This window comes from Dendropsophus ebraccatus, chromosome 9 (genome assembly GCF_027789765.1).
Source record: "Dendropsophus ebraccatus isolate aDenEbr1 chromosome 9, aDenEbr1.pat, whole genome shotgun sequence".
In the NCBI taxonomy this organism is placed as follows: Eukaryota; Metazoa; Chordata; class Amphibia; order Anura; family Hylidae; genus Dendropsophus; species Dendropsophus ebraccatus.
This window is the reverse complement of record NC_091462.1, coordinates 41632614-41652414: the sequence shown is the minus strand read 5'-3', so window position 1 is coordinate 41652414 and position 19801 is coordinate 41632614. Positions and strand designations below refer to the sequence as shown.

Genomic DNA, 19801 nt, shown 5'->3' with positions numbered 1-19801 from the left:
CTGAGTGAACTCCGAAAAGCTGAGGAAAGAGCGTTCTCAAATGACAGGAAATCCTTACTATATAAAAACAAAAATAAAAATAATAGCAATAATAAAAATAGTACTGTAGAAAAAGAACAATTAAGTAAACAAAATTGTACTTTAGTCTTCAAATATAGTCCAATGGCTTCAGTTATTAGAGATGTAATAAATAAAAATTGGTATCTCATCAATAATGATCCCGTTTTGTCAAAATGTGTTACTGAAAAACCCACAATAGCGTTTAAAAGGTGTAAAAACCTAAAAGATTTATTAGTGCACAGTAAATTTAGCAACAAAGAAAATACAATGTGGCTGGGATCTACGGCACCCAAAGGCATGTTTAAATGCGGAAACTGCGCTTTTTGCGCACAAGCAAAAGTTATAAAGCATGTAACTCTGGGTGGTGTCAGATATAATATAAATGAATTCATATGTTGTAAAACAAAGAGTGTAGTTTACGCTATTATATGTATATGTGGCATGTTTTACATCGGTAAAACTCTGCGGCCTCTTAACCGCAGGTTTTACGAACATGTATATGCCATAAAAAATAAAAAAACAACTACCAGAATAATAGAGCATGTTCACACTAAACATAACGGAGATACTAATTGCCTAACATTCACAGGTCTAAAGAGAATCACACCACAAATAGGACAAGATACAAACACACAGCTACTTAAAACAGAAGCACGTTATATACTAACTACAGGAGCACAAGGAAAGTGCGGTTTAAATGACAAGATAGAGTTAAATATGTTTATATAGGTCCCTCTTTGTAAAGTACAGCGAGAAATGTTTGTTTTTATAAAAAAGGTTTTTTAATCATGTTTGTAACGCCTCTTACCAGTACGTCATTCCAGGTATTTTACCTGCGACCTGCTGGAGAGACGTCATCCGTAGAAGCGCGCATGCGCGCGAAATGGCCATCATGTCGGCGCTGTTAAGGTGTATGGCGTCTGCCCGCGTGTCCTAATGTTTGTACGGACTTTTATCCACAAATGTTATGAATAAAAGAAGTCGTTGCACCAGATGGGTGAGTGCCCTCTAATTTTAACAAACTAACTAACGGCAACAGAATGTTGTTTTGTCACTATAATGATGGAAAAATCAAAATGTAAGTTGGAGTAAAAAAGTTACTTCCGAAACGATACAGTGCAAATATTACAATTATATGGATCTATAGGGTTTATAATATTACCGGAGGACCAGGGGCACCAGGGACTCCATTCTGTCCAGGGTTACCAGGTAGGCCAGGGGGGCCAGGAACTCCTGTGGTGTTCATTCCAAACTGTCCTGGTACTCCTGGCAATCCAGGTACACCGGGAGGGCCGGGTGGACCAGGCAGACCAGGTGGTCCCTGCAAAAGCAATGGAAAGACAAAAGTGAGACTTGGCAATAAATCATAGTGATGACTCTGGCATAAAGCTTAATATACAAGAGGAAGATCGAGCAATTAATAACACAGTGAACTGTTATTCTTGAGATTGAATCACAATGGAGGTCCCCTAGATCTATCCTAGGACTGACCAGATGAATCTTGTTTGTACATTAGGAATAGCACTATTAACTTGTATATGGCATTTTTAATAGTTTTTCCATCTGTAATTCTCAGCTGTTTCTAAACTGGGTAAAGCCTACCTGCTGCAATGTCTCCTATACACTGCATACACACAAAGGACATGCTGCTCCCCTGTATCCCTGAAACACACCCTCAGGGGCAGTATGAAAGACATTACGGAGCAGTACTGAGTAGTGTAAACTGTAAATTATGTACTGGGGTGACATAAAAGGGTTTTCTGTGAGTTTTTTTTTCTTAGCTAACATCTCATCCCTTCCCCCTTCCATAGTCTTCTACTGGCAGCATGTAATCTGATCCATCTCAAGATGTTTAGCAATTTTTCAGAGTGTCTGATGAGATTATAGGATCAAAGGGGGAAGAAGTCTGATACACGAAGAAGGTATTATTTTTCTTATTACTGCGGGAATGCAGAGAAATATTATAAATCAGAATTTTTTTCTCATGAGAGGAAGGGAGGCTTATTAACTGGAGAAGAATTTGACCTTAACATAATATATGAGTCATTGCAACATAATTGCTGGTATCTGTTTTTATTTCCAGATTAAATGCATTGGCAACTACTACTGCATCAGAGCTTGGGTCAATGCTCTGCTCTCTGCCTCAGCCCTCCAGCTGTTGCAAAACTACATTTCCAAAACTTTGGCTGTCCAGGGATGATGGGATGTCCAGGGATGATGGGAATTGTAGTTTTGCAACAACATAGGGGGCCATGAGTTTGAATCCCCTGATGCAGACATTGCAGGAAGGAGGTTTAACCTTTGGTGGAGGGACACATAAATCTTCTTCTAGATGCACAAAAGTACAATAATGTGACAACAGTAGACTTACTCTGGCGGTTTCCCCACCATATCCAGAACCTTCCATGTCAATGAAAGTCTGAAAAAAAAAAATGGTAAAAATCAGTAAACCAAGCACATCCTATAGTCACTGATAACAGGGACAGGAGGACTATTTCTTTTATGTATATAGTGGATCACCTGTATTTTTTGTTAACAGCTCTAAGCCACCTGGCACAAAATTTTTGTGCTGTTCAGGAAAATAGTGCATCTCCGATAGTAAAATATTCTGTTATTTTCACCTATTTCAGGGCGGCGTATTTCAATGTACACACACAGAAGGTTTTCAGTGCCTTTTTTGTTTTTATGTGCAAATTCTTTATATTTTGCTTGTAAAATGTACATGACATGCATGGCCTGAAAAATTATTTGGTTGCCACCTGGTTTAAATTTTCCAAATGAAGTATTTCCTCTAAATTTTCCAATTATCAAAACATTGTGCCAGTAAGTTTCTTTAATCACTAAAATTTTGATATTTTCCAGCTGCCTAAATAATAAGGCATCTTTTTTTATTTTTTCTTAAGTTACATTAGATCATTTATGGTTCCTTAAGGTCTTTTGAGCTAAGATCCTCGCTCTGATTTGCTTTCTAATTGTTTAATTAAAATGTTTCCATAAAAAAAAAAAAAAAAAACAACCTACCAGTTTATCCATTTTTGAAGCTAGGCCAGGTGGGCCTGGAGGTCCTGGTGGTCCTGGGGGACCTCTAGCACCTATTCCCACATCACCCTAAAAAAGAAGAAAGTTGTATTTAGAGAGACAAATATTAAATATACATGTTTATTTCCTATATTGCAACATTAATTGTCACAGTCATTTTAAACAATTACCCTCCATGTGATATCCCACAGCATATTTGTATCCATTTATTTACAAATCTGTGATTCCTTGTCCAAAACTAAAAGCTCCGAAGTCTTGTCTTATGAAAGACTTGGAATCTTACTTTCCTGCAAACTGATGTCCAATGCCTGTTGTTAGGGGAATTCTGTCTATAGCGGCAGAGAGACCAGGACAGAAAACAGAAAGTGGAGGTGGGGCTTAGAGAGTGCTATGTAGGGATGATGACCTAGGCTGTATGAATGCATACTGAGCCTCACTGTTTCCTAATGAAAACACTGTCCCTATTAAAAATACTACTATGCTGCCTAAATGTAATCCCCCCCTCTACCTCCTTTTAATTATCATTAGCATCAACATTCGGTGCTTAAACCATGGTTGCTTTTGTGTAACCCCTTCATTGCTATGCTGCTTTTGTTGTGTTGCTTTCTGCTCACAGAGCACAGTGTATCAATAACCTTCCTTCTCCTGCCCCATGTCAAAAGTAGTGTACTGTAAATCATCCCCTGCACACTACCAATGCCAGCCTTCCCAGTCCAATGCACTTCTCCAGCACTCCATGTCATTGGCATGGCAGAGAGGAGTAAGTGCCGTCCTGCCACTGGCCAGAGACGTGGGAAAAGCAAATGTAAGGTGTAAATACTGCTGAAAAACAGCTGCCTCATCCCCTTTTGAAAGTAGAGGAACACTTTCATTTGTGCCACTATGGCTGCACAAAAAGGGTTGTGGATGGTATAATAGGAGACAGGATTTGTGTCATTTTGTTATGATGAAGTGGAGGAATGTAACTTACCTTTTCTCCTTTCTGTCCGGGATCTCCTGGTGTACCTGGGAATCCTTGAGGTCCAACTTCACCCTGTGTGCAAACAAACAGATATATTGGGGACTTTTAATTTTAAGTAAAGAAAGTTTTTTTTTTTGTTTGTTTTTAACTTATTAGTGTAGAGTCCTAACAGTAGATTTCAATCCACTGCTAGAAGCGGTAGGCTTTAATAGAGAAATGAAAAACTCCATAAGGGTGGAGCACAGGGGAGGAGGAGCACAGTCATTTAGAATGGGTGCCAAGTGCCAGAGGTAACTATGTCTAAAATCACTATGATTAAAGATAAGTAAAGCAAATGTTTGCCAAGTTCGTTAACAAACTTCATCAAAGAAAAAAGAAAAAAAAAAAGTTTTATTCACCTGTTCGCTCTCCCCTGGTGTCCTCTTCTGTGTCTTAAAGAGGTTATCCAGCGCTACAAAAGCATGGCCACTTTTTTTTTCCAGAGACAGCCCCACTCTTGTCTCCAGTTTGGGTGCAGGTTTTGTAACTCCGTTCCATTGAAGAGAATGGAGCTTAATTTCAAACCACACCTGAACTTGAGACAAGAGTGGTGCTGGCTCTGGAAGAAAGTGGCTATGTTTTTGTAGTGCTGGATAACCCCTTTAAGCCACCTCCAGACCACTCAGGCAATCACTGACTGAGGGACAGCACCACGGCCAGTGATTGGCTAAGCGGGTTGTTACTCTCCAGCAGACATAAGAGTGACAGCCCCAATCACTGGCTTCAGCAATGTACCTTCTAAAACACTCTTTACTTGGAGTCACTTGGAGTGGAGAGAGTGACAGCCCCCTCAGCCAATCACTAACCAAGAAAAGACAGCCACACGGTCAGTGATTGACTGAGCAGGCTGTCACTCTTATGTCTTGAGAGCCACAGCCCACTCAGCCAATCACTGGCCGCAGCGCTGTCCCTCAGTCAGCAATTGCCTGAGTTGGCTGGAGGTGGTTGAAGACACAGAAAAGAACCCCGTGGAAGCACGGACAAGTAAGTAATTTTTTAGAAGAATTTGTGAACATCACGAACAAAATCTTTAAAAGATTTGCTTATCTTTAACTATGATCATTGGGGCATCTGAAAATTAGACATGCTAAACATTTGGTGGTTAGGCTGGGTTCACACTGAGTTTTTGCAATCCGTTTCTTTCATCCGTTTTTTTCAAAAAACGGATAAAATAAAAAGGATGCATTTGTGTGCATTCGTTTTGATCCGTTTTTCCATTGACTTCCATTGTAAAAAAAACGGATCAAAGCGGACATGCACACAAATGCATCCGTTTTTTTCATCCTTTTTTTGAAAGAAAAAAAACAGATGAAAAAAACGGATTGCAAAAACGCAGTGTGTGAACCCAGCCTTAGCCCTCCGGTGTAATATATATTTATTATAAAAAAAAAAAAAAAAAAAAGTTTGCAACAATGTATCAGTCTGAAGTCCAGACTACTTAGCTCACTAGCATTGCCTAGAATATTAGAGAGAAATAGAACTTATTGTAAGGGTATGTTCACACAGTGCTAATTGCACAGAATATCTGCAGGATTTCTGTGCAAAAACTAAGGGGAAAAAAACTATGTATTTTAATCTGTTAGGGATAAGGTGCTGAAAATATAAAGCATATTAGCCCGGTTATTTATACAGCCTAAAATCAGAAATCTTCTTTAAGGGTACTGTATGTACACGCTGCAGATTTTATTTATATTGATTTACACAGCACAACATCCTCGACATACGTATCTGCCACTTAAATTGAGAACCTACAAAACTGGGACTTAAGAATAGACTATGAAACACACTGTAACTTTAGATCACTACAGTGCCCAATGTAGCGGAGAGGCTGATCAATATATCCATTTAGATTATGACTGTATGTAAACAGTCAAATAGTGTAAAGGTTAATCTTTCAAGTCAATACATTACCAGTATTCAGCCATACATTAAGCACTATAGACTAAATTTATGGACGCTACAACAATAGGATCAGCCAGGCATCAAAGCTTAAGCAATCCTGTATTAATATATTTTTACTTTATCCTTCTTCTAAATTGCTTTATTGTTTGCACACTAAATGTGTTACACAGAGTATTTAACTCAGTACAGTAGGTAATGGAATAGGCAAAGATAAGGTCATCATAGCTAATAATTTAACCTTAAATGAGACATGGTTTATTACAGGCAACATGAAGCAGCAGAAAAGGTCACAGCAATATAATAGAAGGGACTTACAGCTTTGCCATCTTCTCCAGGGTCTCCCTGAAAACAAAAAAAAAAGGTAAGTTCCCAATAAGTTATAAGACATTCCATTTACATAGAAATAACACTGGTTATAGCAATAGACCCCACAACTGGCTGTATAGAGCTCCTACAAATATGGATGGGAGCAGACATCTGGAACAATAGTAGACATGGGAAATGTCATAGGCTGCACTGACCCAGCCCCAATCTGCCTGCCGCCCTAGGGTTACCAGGAAAACATGGATAAATCCTATGGCCTATTGCTGTATCCATCTTTTCCAGGACACCCTAGGACAGCATCCAACTTCTCAAGATGCTGCGAGTCAAATGCTGATCATTTGGGTTTGGAAGAACATTGCCGAACCCAAACTTTTGGCAAGTTCCTTCATCACTAATCACCATCCTATTCACTCAAGAGGAGAATTATTTAAAAGAATGGTACGAGAGATGGTTTTAGTTAAAGGAACACCCCACCTAAATTGGATCGACTATATTTTGCCCAGTCCAGTCTTTGGGTTCCTGACACATCCAACACTCTACGGCTCTGCACTAGGAAGCCCCTGCAAAAGCAGCTAATGCCAAACGCGTGTCAGGGTGGGAGCTGTTCACACACAATATCATGGGTAAGCCTTCACCAGTTAATTGCAAGTAGCATGTTGCATTTTTACATCTGTGTACTCATTCCCCATAGATTGCAGGACCACTATTGAATAGAAGGTTTACGACTGTGTTTCTTGGGTGATCATGATTTGTTTCACTTTACACTTTGGTTTGTGGGCATGGGGCAATAACTGTATACTAGGTGCTTGATTTCCATGTGCTTGGGAGTGACAGTATCATGTCCATATAGGGTTTTTATCTTTGCACCGTAATTTCGGTATTTTGTAAAAAAAAAAAAAAAAAAAAAACTAAGTAATTCAATAAAATAGATTTGATGGAGATTTGGTGCCCATATTTTTTTGTATAAATTATTCAGTGGTGATTATTCTCAGGGATTTAACCTTTAATTGTGACAATATTATTTGGTATACTTTAGATATGATTAGGAAGATTTTTGAGCATATTTGTCACACAGAACGTTGGTGTTTAATCTGCACTAGGCGCTGTTTATACCATGAGTCTCCAAACTGCGGCCCTCCAGCTGTTTGCAAAACTACATTTCCCATCATGCCTGGACAGCCAAATCCAATGCTTTAGCTGTTCGGGCATGATGTGAATTGTGGTTTTGCAACAGCTGGAGGGCTGCAGTTTGGAGACCCATGGTTTATACATTTAGACTAGAGTTTCCCTTTAAGCTAAGCACATAGGCCCAGATCAAAGGGCGTGAAATATAGACTGATGTAAACTGCCCACAGCAACCAATCATAGCTCCTGTTTCATTTTACCAGAGCTAAAAGCTAAGCTGTGATTGGTTGCCGTTGGCAGTTTACACCAGTGTCTATTTTACACCCTTTGATAAATCTCCCCAATAGTTTTTTTTCTAGACCCATCACATCTGTACTGTATGACTGGGACATGAAAGGCAGCCACATTGTATAAATCTGATTTACTGTACATTTATAACCCAACTATAGCATTCATGGGGTGACCCACGTAGAGTACAAAATTATAGTTTTCAATTCATGTTTTTGTAACCAAACCGGTTTATTAACATGCAAATAAAACCAGCATGTTTATTACTTACAGGCTCTCCTTCTTTTCCAGGAACTCCAGGTGGACCTGGAGGTCCCCGAGGTCCTGCCACCTGCTGCACAGTGCTGCCATCGCTGGTCTGTAAAATTGATTGCCCTGGAGGACCAGCTGGCCCGGGTGGACCAGGGGATCCTGGGTCTCCTTTCTGTCCCTTAGCTCCAGGATATCCAAATCCTGCACCACCCTGTAGAAAAAAATCATTGTATGTTTAAATTGTGGACAACCAATCAGAACACTCTAAATCATCACATGCACATCAAACATCTATACTTACTTTAAGTCCAAGTTCTCCTTTCTGGCCCTAAAAAATAAATAACAAAAAAAATCTATCAAATCTATATTATTTGTAAATGCAGTGTGAACCCAGCCTAAAACAATATCACAAACACATATACATTATTTGTATACTCTAAAGCTGCCCAGAGAACCCCAAGTACTGATTTACAGCCAATACTATACCTACTGTCCCCAGCACAACTTCCTCCACCACCCTCACCTTTTCTCCTTTAGAGCCGACACCTGCACTTGTACTGGCGCCAGTATCTCCTTTAGGACCTTCAATGCCTCTATCCCCCTTTTCACCTCGATCTCCCTTCTCTCCCTTCTGGCCTGGCCGACCTGCAGTAAAAAGACAGCATTAGTACATGTCTCACTGAGAACACAACTAAAAGTGAGAAAATTCCTAAAGGGAACCTGTCACCCCCCGTGCCAGGGTGACAGGCTCCCGACCCCCCGCTACAGCCCCCTATACTCACCTGATCCTGCCGGGTCCCGCTTCTGGATCCGGTCGGGTCACGGAGATCTCAGCCGCTGCAGCCTGAGAGATGAGTCCAACGCTCATAGAGAATGACGGAGAGTCCAGCGCTCTGTCATTCTCTATGAGCGTTGGACTCATCTGTCAGCGCGCGCCCGGCTGCAGCGGCTGATATCTCCGTGACCCGACCGGATCCAGAAGCGGGACCCGGCGGGATCAGGTGAGTATAGGGGGCTGTAGCGGGGGGTCGGGAGCCTGTCACCCCGGCACGGGGGGTGACAGGTTCCCTTTAAAGTTTATGTGTTGGAAGCCAAATGGGCAAATGCAATGGGTACAACAGAAAGGTCTGAACTAGTTTTTTCTTTAGTTATCCCTTGGACATAGTTTCCTTTCCATTCATACAATATCGGCCATTGTCTTCAGATACATGCACATAAGAGCCGCAGACACCAACAATTTTATGGGAATTAAAATTTGCTCAAGACAATGGAATCTCCATGTCTGCGGCGAGATTACATACACTGAAGGACACAGAGTGAAGTCGATAAAATCGTCAGGAAGCACAACAATCTCTTAGGTTATTATAAGTTATAAATTTTTTAATATTAGATTTCAAGAGATTTCCAGATAGTAAAAAAGTCCAGAAGATCACTAAGCATTGCTGCTTTCTTCCAAAAACAGCACCACCCCTGCTCTTGGATTGTGGCTGGTATTGCAGCTCAACTCCATTAAAGTAAATAGTGTTCAACTGCAATACCAGACACAATCGACAGTCAGATGTGGAGCTATAGAAAAGCAGCGGATGACAGCGTCCGATATAAAACTTTTGTCTTTTATTCCTCCATAAAACAATGCAGTAATGTTTCGACTCTCGCCAGTCTTCATCAAACTGGACTCAGTGAATATACATTGTATTTTACCCCCTACCTTCTTTACCTCTTATATTTGGTCACAAAACTCCTCAGTAACTTCTAAGATTCCTTATAACTTAGGGCAAGGGTATAATCTTGTACATAATAAAGGGTATAGTTTTTCACGCAACATTTCCCAGGGTCTGGAGACGTCTTACCTTGGACTTCTACTCTCTGTACAGTCTCCTCCTTTCTCACAACAGTCTCTTGTTCCACAGCCGGTCTCTGTATAGGAGGCACTGTGATGGGTGCTTGTTCCTTGATTCTTGTTGGAGCCCTTGTCACCACCTAGATTAGAGTTTGGCGAAAATATTTTTCTACAATTAGATGCATTTTCACTTCCTACTGCCAATGTGTATAAAGAATCCCCAGTATTGTTTATCTACATTTGTCCCCAACAAGAGAGACAGAGATAGGCATGATGCTCATGTACTATACCAATACATTGCTGTGGAATATGTCAGTTCTAGATAATTATAACAGCAACGGTAAACTAATTCTACTTTAATTATACCAAAGTAACAAATATATATCTTCTACAAAATGTGAGCAGGGATTCTACTGAATACATAGTTTATAGTTGTATAGGCAAAGCGCCTTCATGTTATCATGATGTTATCATGATGTCATCTTTATGTTACCTCAACAACTTCTCTCTCTGGGACGCCACTGCCAAAGTCCCCAGAAATCTGTAATGGTAAAAAAAAAAAATTTTAAATTACAAATTGACCAGTAGATGGCAGCACGCATCCTAAGCACTTACATCAGCCACTAGATGGCAGCAGTCTGCAAATTTTAATGGACTGGTTGAGTAAAACAGACAACTTAGATTTATTTAATTTTTTTTTGCCTGATACATGGTTAAAATAGTAAAATTCTGACTTTTCAAATTGTAATTATTATTATGGCTCCAATGAGTTCTTGTAATAAGGCTGGGCTTTACATTGGCTTTTATTTTTGGCTTTTTGCTGATGATCAGCAAAAAGAATGGAAACTTAAACCCCCACACGTCTTGGATTTACCACACAACTGGATTGTCAGGACCAGTGAAGGGCATGGTAGTGCTGTGACGGGGTACTGGGAACACATGCCCTGTTCCCTACTTATCCAGTTATAGCACTAATGCTGAAACATGGAGAAATTCTGTAAAAGAACTTTATGTAATGGAATTGTCAGTTTTGTAATTCTCTGGCTCCACGTTCCATATGTCATACGGAAGAAAAATGTCAAACAGGACGATGTGAAAATCCCTACTAGTCACACTAAGTAAAAATAACAGAGATAGATGATGGACTCACCACGTCAGAATCGTCTCCATCCTCATCGCACTGCATTTCTGCCGCTCTGGGATCATTTATCATTTTTAGTTCTGCTATTACTCCCTAAAAATGACAAATAGGATAAAAGTTAGAGGTCTATTACATAATCTATATCATAACATAACATATAACATACTAGAGATGAGTGACACTAAAGTAGGAAGGAAGCAAAGTGCTTTGTTTCTATCTGTATTCTGCTCATTAGGCTGCGGGCTTTGAAGACTGCTCCACTCTCTGCCGCTTCTCCCCGGGTGCTGGGAAAAGATGGATCCAGTCCTGGGAAACTGGGAGAACTTTCCCAGGACTGGATCCATCTTCACAAAGTCTGTGCAGAAATTGTTCTGGTGTGCCGATTTCACATTTTCACATCATCTCATTTTCCATTGGGAATACGCTACAGATTAAGTGCGGATTTTTCTCATTGACTTCAATTAGGAAGTCAAGATTCACAATAAACCCACAGTGCTGTGTACTTTGCTTTCATTAATTTGAATAAACTTTACCAACATTTCCCCCTGAGAATGTTGTTGTAGAAATGCTGTGGATTTTCAGTTGTGGAAAAGACCTACAAAGACATATCCTGGTCCTCTCAATTGTGTCTTCAAACCCTATACTTGAGGTCTGATGCTGCCCACCCCAAGCCTTGGGGGATACAATTGTAGGCAATCCATCCGCTGTTCTGATCCTTGTTCACACTTGTGTTGCTTGGTGGCCGCTTTCTCCGCCGTTGACTCTGCTGGGTTTGGGGGGGCCCTTTGGGTTTGGTCCTGTTACAGTGGGGTTACAGGGCCATTCCGTGGCCTCCCTTCCCTGCTTGCGCACGCTTTGTGGGGTTGGCGGTCGCTGACCGACACAGTGTTCATTTTGTGTAAGAACTCATGTGGGCCAGGAGACCTGCACGTGGTACATGAGGCAATATGGTTTGATCAAATTAAATACCTACATCCTAGCGTTGGTTTTTTAATGTAGCCGAGAGGCATTGGTGTCAGCCATAGGTGTGATATGCAACAGCTCCTTTCTCTCTATGTCCGTATTTTACTGATCCATATTAATATGGTCTTTATATGTCATCAACACCACATATACTATATCCACTATGCCATTGTGATTTACTATTATTACTACATGTGGGGGAATCATGAATTACATGCATTCATTAAACAAACAGTACAGAGACAGCACCTATTAGAAGTCTACATAACACCAAAAATCATGGGAAAATTTGCATATCAATGGACCCCTTTAAAATAAGTGTAGTCTATCAAGTGCCACATGCTGTCATTTACAATATTCTGTCTCTATTATAAAGCATAACAAGGGAAATGCCTAACAGATATGGATGAGCCCTAAAAGTTGGTTGCAGCTATTACAATTCAATTACAGAGAGTTACCACAAGGGGGCACTAAACTAACAAAAATTCACCCTCCTGAACTCTTATACTCTGTGGAGCGACACCTATTCCAATGATGTTATCATTATCCCGAGTCTCTATCAGTCTCCCGCAGATGGTCAGTGCTCTGTATTGTAATGCATGCGCTGAACTCCTGAGCTCTGAAAAATAGCACAGTAGAGCCCTAGATGTGTCCAGCATACGGAGCCCCTGCGTCTTTTCCCTATATATACATTATAGTAGTTCAGACTTTTCACAGTGACCGATTCTCTATAACTAGTGTTAGCGTTCAATATTTTCCAGAACAGAATCTCCAATCTTAATAACGGTAAGAAAATATTTACTGTTTAGAGGAAACTAATAAAAAAATCTTAGCTAGCGATGAGGGACGTCTTAATATTTGTGCTCCGGCTAATCTGTAAACTCGTATTCCTGCCAACGTAATGGGGAGTTTTACGAAAATAGGACAGATTTCCAAATGAAGTTTAGACAAGATGAAAATCAGCAAATAACAGTAAGACAAACATGGACTCGGCTGATCGCGTAATTGGATTTAACCCTTCAGTAAAGTGGATTTTATTTTATTCCAAATATTATATGGGATAAGAATACTATGCCCTATATACAGCAGATTATACTATACAGGCCATGCTATATAAACCATATAATATGCCATAAACGACTGATAGATGCCAGTTCCACCTCTAGGACCTGCATCTATCCTGAGATCAAGGGCCCTCCATCCGCCTCTAGTCGTATTTTGGAAATCGGAAACTCGCATGTAGGCTGTTTTACACAATTTGCCTAATTCCCATTGACAATAATGGAAGTTCCATAAACAGTGTGGCATCACCAATTATGTTGTTTACCAGACTCCCAAGAGTTACGGGAACGGCATAGCTCACATTACTGCAATGTTTATACAACTCCCACAAAAGTCAATGGCCGCATCCATCATATGTTAAAGGCAAATCCTGTGAACATGTCAGAAATGTCCAGATGGGAATATCGCCTTAAAAAGCTACCAATATACTAGAAGTACTGACTGATTTGTTGTACATTATATGGCACAAAGTACTCAACAGAACAACTACATGGGTACTATATACAAGTATGAGGTCAATGCAGGAAAGTGCTATATTACATGTGACCCACTGAAAAGAATGGGATATAATGGGGGAAGAGTCCATATGTCCTAATAAAGAAGTGGCCCCCATGAAAGTGAATGAATCACCTAAATTTTCTTTTAACGATTAGAGCCGGATACTAAAAATTGTTCTTTAATTCTAATTGGTTTCTATTTTCTGACTGTAATTTTTTCTTTATTTCAATTTTTGTACATTGCTATGGGAGCTACCATCTTGCCTGAGCTGTTTTTAACAACATTTAGTGACATGCTTTACAGTAAGACTCATGGACATAGACGGCAATATACTGTCCCTGTGACTGTCCCCTTAAGAAGAATATGAAACATCACTGAGCGTGCTCTGTGACCTTTATAGAGGTCATTCCACAGGGAGCTGCTATAGTCTCCCCCACCTACTGGTGTCACATGTCGCTTGTAGTACTGTACAGATCACTTTACAGCAGCCTCCTCTTATGACCACAGACACAACAGGAAGTCTAAGCTTATTTTCAGCCCAAGTGGTGAGAATTAAAACTGCAAGATCTCAGGATTATTTTATAATATAGATAGAAAAATGAAAAATATGAAAAAATTTCACCAAAATACTTTAAATTATGTTCGACATAAAAACATTATTTAAGCAATAAGTAATCTGATGACACATTCCATTTAAAGGGGTAATTCACAAAAAAAAAAAAAATCAACTGGTACCAGAAGAGGGTGCAGGAGAGGGTCTCTGTGGGGATTTGCTGCTCTGGACAGTTCCTGACATGGACAAAGGTGGCAGCAGAGAGCACTGTGTCAGACCGGAGGGAAAAAATACACCACTTCCTCCAGGACATACTGCAGAGATTTGATATTTTTTAATAGAAGTCAATTACAAATCTCTGGTACTTTCTGGCACCAGTTGATTTAAAATATTTTTTTGTGAACTACCCCTTTAAGTGTCTCTGGCACCTTATGTGATCCATGACTCCCTGCCCTGAGGCTTGCCAAAGCAGTCCTAGATTATAACTATGTGTCCTGACATCTGATTGCATAGGTGAGTGCAGCTCACAAGGGCAAAAGAGAAAACCCTTTAAACTGATCAAAATAACCTGTCTATAAAGTCATCCTCATACATTTTTTTGTGGGTTTGTGATTCTTCAAGTTTTTTTTTTTTTTTATTCTGATAATTTTTACATGCTTTTTTTTCCAGTCCTGCAGAGAAACCACTGGAAAAAGGCCATACAAATTTGTGTCAGATACCTTTTAGATATGCACCATGCTCAACAAGGGAAGGAGCAACGTGAAAGGGGTCAGGGCTTAAAGGGCTTATCTAGGATTACAAAAACATGGGTGCTTTCTTCCAAAACAGCGCCACACCTGTCCACAGTTTATGTCTGGTGCTTACATTTAAGTCAATGGAACCAAGCTGTAATACCACACACAACCTAATTAAGGGGTGGCGCTGTTTTTGTAAGTATACGGTTAAATTTTTCTTATCCCACATAACCCTTTAAACTGCACCGTAAAAACACCACTTTTTGCGTGTAAAACTAAGCAATTAGATGACTGAAAGTTATACTAGACTAGGGGTGTCAAACTCAGACCCCCCAGCGGTTTCAAAACTACAATTCCCATCATGCCTGGACAGCCAACGCTAAAGCTTTGGCTGTCCAGGCATGATGGGTATTGTACTTTTGCAACAGCTGGAGGGCCTGAGTTTGACACCTGTGTACTAGACAGTCTAAGGGTGCACTTGGTATTAAAACAGCCTGAATTATGGTTAAAAGTCTGGTACATTCTTCAACTGTCTATTCTACATTCACACTGTCTAGAAATTTTCCATTATCTCCCCCGCTTAGTTTTTCCTAAAAGTGTTATGCCCTGTCCCCCCACCCCACGGCAAGGAAAAATGGCAACGATAGGAAGTAGATTGTTAACCCATTGTGATTGATGATGACCTTCTCTATAAAGCAATATATAAATAATATCTTATAAATATATGTAGAACCCAAAGCTGAAGACGGGGGTGCTTCCTGTATTAGCTTACATTCCCCAAAACCTTACTGTTCTGCACCATCCAACCTCCCGTAACCACACAGGGAGAACTGGATATCCTTCCCGCGGCTGATGGCAGGAGAAGCACTTCCTAGCAGTGTCAGGGCGGATTAGCTCTGTAGATAGATGTAAAACTATTCTGCCATAAAAGCTTTCTCATGAGCCTTTTAAACCGATATTATTTATATGAGCTTTATCTCCGTCTATTATAAAGGATTATTCCATTTCCTAAACCTCTCAGATCTTATAAATCTCATACTCTCAGCCTCTACAAGGTCTGTGCATAGATGCGGCTCGCTCTGTGCTGCGCAGCTTGTAGGGGCAGTAACAGTGACCTCTCTTATCCTGTTGGCAAGGACATCTCCCTCCATGAAGCCATCCCTTCAGCTGTTCAGCATCCACAGCAACCTCCATAGTACAACGATTATCACACACACATTTTCCTATTCTCAATGCTCAATTTCGCCTTTGTCTAAGCAATTCCTTAATTTCCGAGGGACGAAAATGTCTGCTTTGTTCACACATTGAAGATACTAGATTCCAAGCATACTACTCAGAGCTCTTCTATAGACACCCCAGGACATAATCTCAGAATACATCCATCACACACAAAATGGACAATGGATCAATGCCACAATGTAGACTCAAAGAAAGACCACAACCGACTGTCTTTAGATCATCACACACCATCACATAAATCAAGTACTTCTAGAACCAAACAGAATTGTATGTAGAAGTGTATTTGCCATGTTAATAATTGACTTCCTACCTGCCCAGATATTTAGAAGACTCACCAAACTATAGCTAAAAGCCTAAAACTTGAGTTTTATGAAAAACCTCCTGATCCTCCAATACATTGTTATTTTTGGGGTGTTTTGCTTTCTAACATTTTTAGAGGATGCAAGTAACCTAGTGATTTGATAACACAATCTCATGGCCAGATCCAAGTTAGGGTATATGCACACTAAGGAATTCTCGCGGATAACTTACATAGTAGTTGGAGTGGTGGGGGCTGTTAAAAATTTTGCCCTATGGGGCACAAGCTTTAAATTATACCTTTCTATTGGCAATTATCTTCAAGAGCACCTTAAACCTGGTTACAAACCATCTTTATATCATGCAAAAGGTAACTTTTTCTAAAAAAATGTATACATTTAAAGGGTCATTAACCTTACATATGTTTACAAAAAGAGCAGAACTATTTAAAACTGTTATATCACCTTTTTCAACAGTTTCCCTGCCCTTCTATATCTCTATATTACACCCTCATAAGCAGCAGCACAAATGAAGGACATTATAGAGCAGTAAGAAGCAGTGTAAACTGTAAATTTAGCACTGGGGTACTGGGGTGACAAACTACCAGAACTTTCAACAGCTACACTGCACACAACTTAAGGACTGGTGTAATGCTGTATTTGTAAAAAAATGGCCATGGATAACCCCTTTTTAGCAGTCTTTTTTTAACAGCTTTGGCATGGCATGTTCTACTCCTAAGAAATTACCACCAAGTAAACTGTAATCCTGTCAGCAGGTGACCAGGTTCTAACTTCACCCCAAAAAGTATTTACCTGGTAGCGGTCAGGATCAGCGCCTCCAGCCTGGGCAACAAAAAGACCAGAACCATCTTCCAATTCCATCTCATCAGGCGATCTCTCGAACCGGACCCTCTCCAATTCATCACAATTCATGAATAACGCAACTTCCTCTTCCTCCACACCAATAGCAAAGCGTGTCCACTGGTTAGTCAGAGGCGCAATATTGAAGGTGGCAGCAGGGTAAGATGCTGGTGATCCAGGCTCTGTGTAGTAAAAAATAATCTGCTGCTTACCATCTTTGACCTCAGTCAGCTTCACCCCAACGTAGACAAGTGACTGTGAAGCATCAGTGATAGAGAACAGCATTCCGGCCTTCTTAGTTGTTGGTTGGATGTAAAACAGAATAGAAAAGTCCCTAAACAATGGGCTGGGGAGGTGGAACTGGGCCACTTGACCTGTGTTGGCATCTTCTCCAAATACATAGCCAGGAGTTTTATCAGGACCGGAAATCATGGTGATCTGTTCTGGAGGTGGATCTCCGATCAGTTGTAAAAGACCGACCTCTACAACTCCTCGGTCTGGAAAAATAACAGAAGCAGAGAAAATCACAATTAGATGAGAAATTGATAATATTTATTCATAACAGGCCATTTCATGGTGCCATAAATAACCTTTGTGAATTACAATATTACATCAGTCACTGTGCCTAAAATACCACCTGTTAAATGAAACACTATAAAAAAACATACAAATGGCTACAGACATGTAAGTGTACAGCACATAAGGAATTCAGAATCACACACCTAAATAAGTGCAACCAATATTCATAACAGATCTGGGGCACCTAATGCCAGACCAACATTCTAAAATATATTTTATATCCAAGAACTTTCATACTCAAAGCCTAAACCTGGAACAATGTTTTAGCTTTTGATTCAGGACACCAGGACCATTTTGCTACTTTTGAATTTGGCAAACAAAAACAAAATAAAAGCTTAAAACAAACAAAAAAAAAAAAGCAGAACCGGAAAATTCCCATAATTTTAAAGACACTGTCTTCTTCCCCCTCCCTAATAAGGATGATGATGATGAGGATGATCATGATGATGATGGTCTTTTCCTGGCTAAACTAAACAGCTACACTACAATTCCAAATGAATCCATGCCGACTGAAGGTTAGAGGTCATGAAACATTGATCATTTTGAGTAAAACCACTGGGACCTCCATTATCCTGAGAACAGGATGTTCTTTTGCAGAGTTGGATTGAAGTTTCTCGGATCCAACAGAGGAAATTAATTTGAGGGCCCACATCCTTTTGTAATTCCACTTCAAAACTAATCCCCAGATATCCTATAAAACCCTGGGTGTACAATTATTACTTTAAAGTCAGCTCTGGTCAGCCACATTACATACATTATAGTGATGATCTTCTGGCAGACCAGCATGACCCTATTCTTCTGGGATAATCAGGGCAGGCCTACGTGCTCTCTTCTTGGTGTATCCAATGGTACTTAAGGAAACCACTTGGAGAAAGCACATTTTAGGGAGAACCCTAAAACTCCACTATTAAGTCTGCAAGAAATTGCTAGTAACCTCAAGCTATCCAGCGTGAGGAGGCAGATAGCTCCCCATATCTCAGCTTCATAGATGTGTGATATTGAGGTTAACTATAGTCAATACTCAAAATACTTTTAAAAGAAAAGCATCACGTAGAACATGTCTTCTGACCAACCAGTTCTTCCTACAGAATAGGAGGAGCCAAGAAGATATATAGTTTTATGGGAAAAGATTCTGTTTAATGTTCAGTATTTTATTGATCTCAATCTCTTACTGTATATTAGCGACTGAGTGGGACCACCAGTCTACTGAGTGGGACCACCCACTGGACTCCTAAGCCCAGAATGAGCTCAAATTTACATCGATAAAATAGAAGTTAAAACTTGAAGGGTATGGAGCATTACCTCAGCAACCCAATGGCAGTACATAATGACCTTTAAGGTTCTGATTCAAATAATTTATAAAAAAATAAACAAATAATAAACATTATTATCATCATCTATCTCTATATATCTTAAATATTCCTCAAATCCATGGAGTTGTCCGACTAGAAACCATCCCTGTGCTATAAGGGTGGCCATTTTAGTTGTTACCCATCTCTTTTGGAAATCCTTTTTTAATTTAAGGGGCCCCAAACATAGGGTGACTGCATTTATTGCTTTTAGTATATACTGTAAAACATATTGCACATTGTTATTCTTCTTCATACGTATCCACTTATCCTGTCACCCGAGTGAATGGACTGTGTGCAGTCATAAGTGAACTTTACAGTATAGTTCAGGGACTCATGCAGTGCTAATTATGAATGGCAGAAGCAGCAGAAAACAGTTACAGATGCATCGTTTCCCACCAAGATTTTTCCTAGATTTCTTTCCATTTTGTCCTAAGGGATTTGCCACTTACAGGGTTTTCATGGGAAAACTGCTCACCCAGCGGAACAGCTGACGTTTTTATTTATTGTCACAACTGAGAGCAACTTAACTGTGTATAAAGAGTCTTTTACTGGTACAGATGTGTTCTGTATAGCCACAACTAATCATCCTGTTACAGTATCCACTATTTCCAAATGAAATGCCAACATATCTAACATATCTAATGGCTGGCTATCACTTCTTCCTATGCTCACTGCTCACTTTGTGCCAAGCTA

The 19801-nt window shown here is 40.0% G+C and overlaps 1 protein-coding gene across 2 annotated transcripts in view; it reads right to left on the bottom strand.

Annotated features, from left to right (window-relative positions):
- The window catches only part of COL18A1 (collagen type XVIII alpha 1 chain), a 121554-nt gene that overhangs the window by 22416 nt on the left and 79337 nt on the right, over positions 1 to 19801 (bottom strand). For both annotated transcript variants that reach the window (XM_069983068.1, XM_069983066.1), the window contains 12 exons: positions 17130 to 17674; positions 10981 to 11064; positions 10324 to 10371; positions 9841 to 9970; positions 8514 to 8635; positions 8292 to 8318; positions 8010 to 8201; positions 6317 to 6343; positions 4070 to 4132; positions 3082 to 3168; positions 2432 to 2479; positions 1223 to 1381 (listed from right to left, as the gene is read on the bottom strand). In XM_069983068.1, the coding sequence (XP_069839169.1) occupies positions 1223 to 1381; positions 2432 to 2479; positions 3082 to 3168; positions 4070 to 4132; positions 6317 to 6343; positions 8010 to 8201; positions 8292 to 8318; positions 8514 to 8635; positions 9841 to 9970; positions 10324 to 10371; positions 10981 to 11064; positions 17130 to 17674 (1532 nt within the window). The remainder of the gene's footprint in view (positions 1 to 1222; positions 1382 to 2431; positions 2480 to 3081; positions 3169 to 4069; positions 4133 to 6316; positions 6344 to 8009; positions 8202 to 8291; positions 8319 to 8513; positions 8636 to 9840; positions 9971 to 10323; positions 10372 to 10980; positions 11065 to 17129; positions 17675 to 19801) is intronic.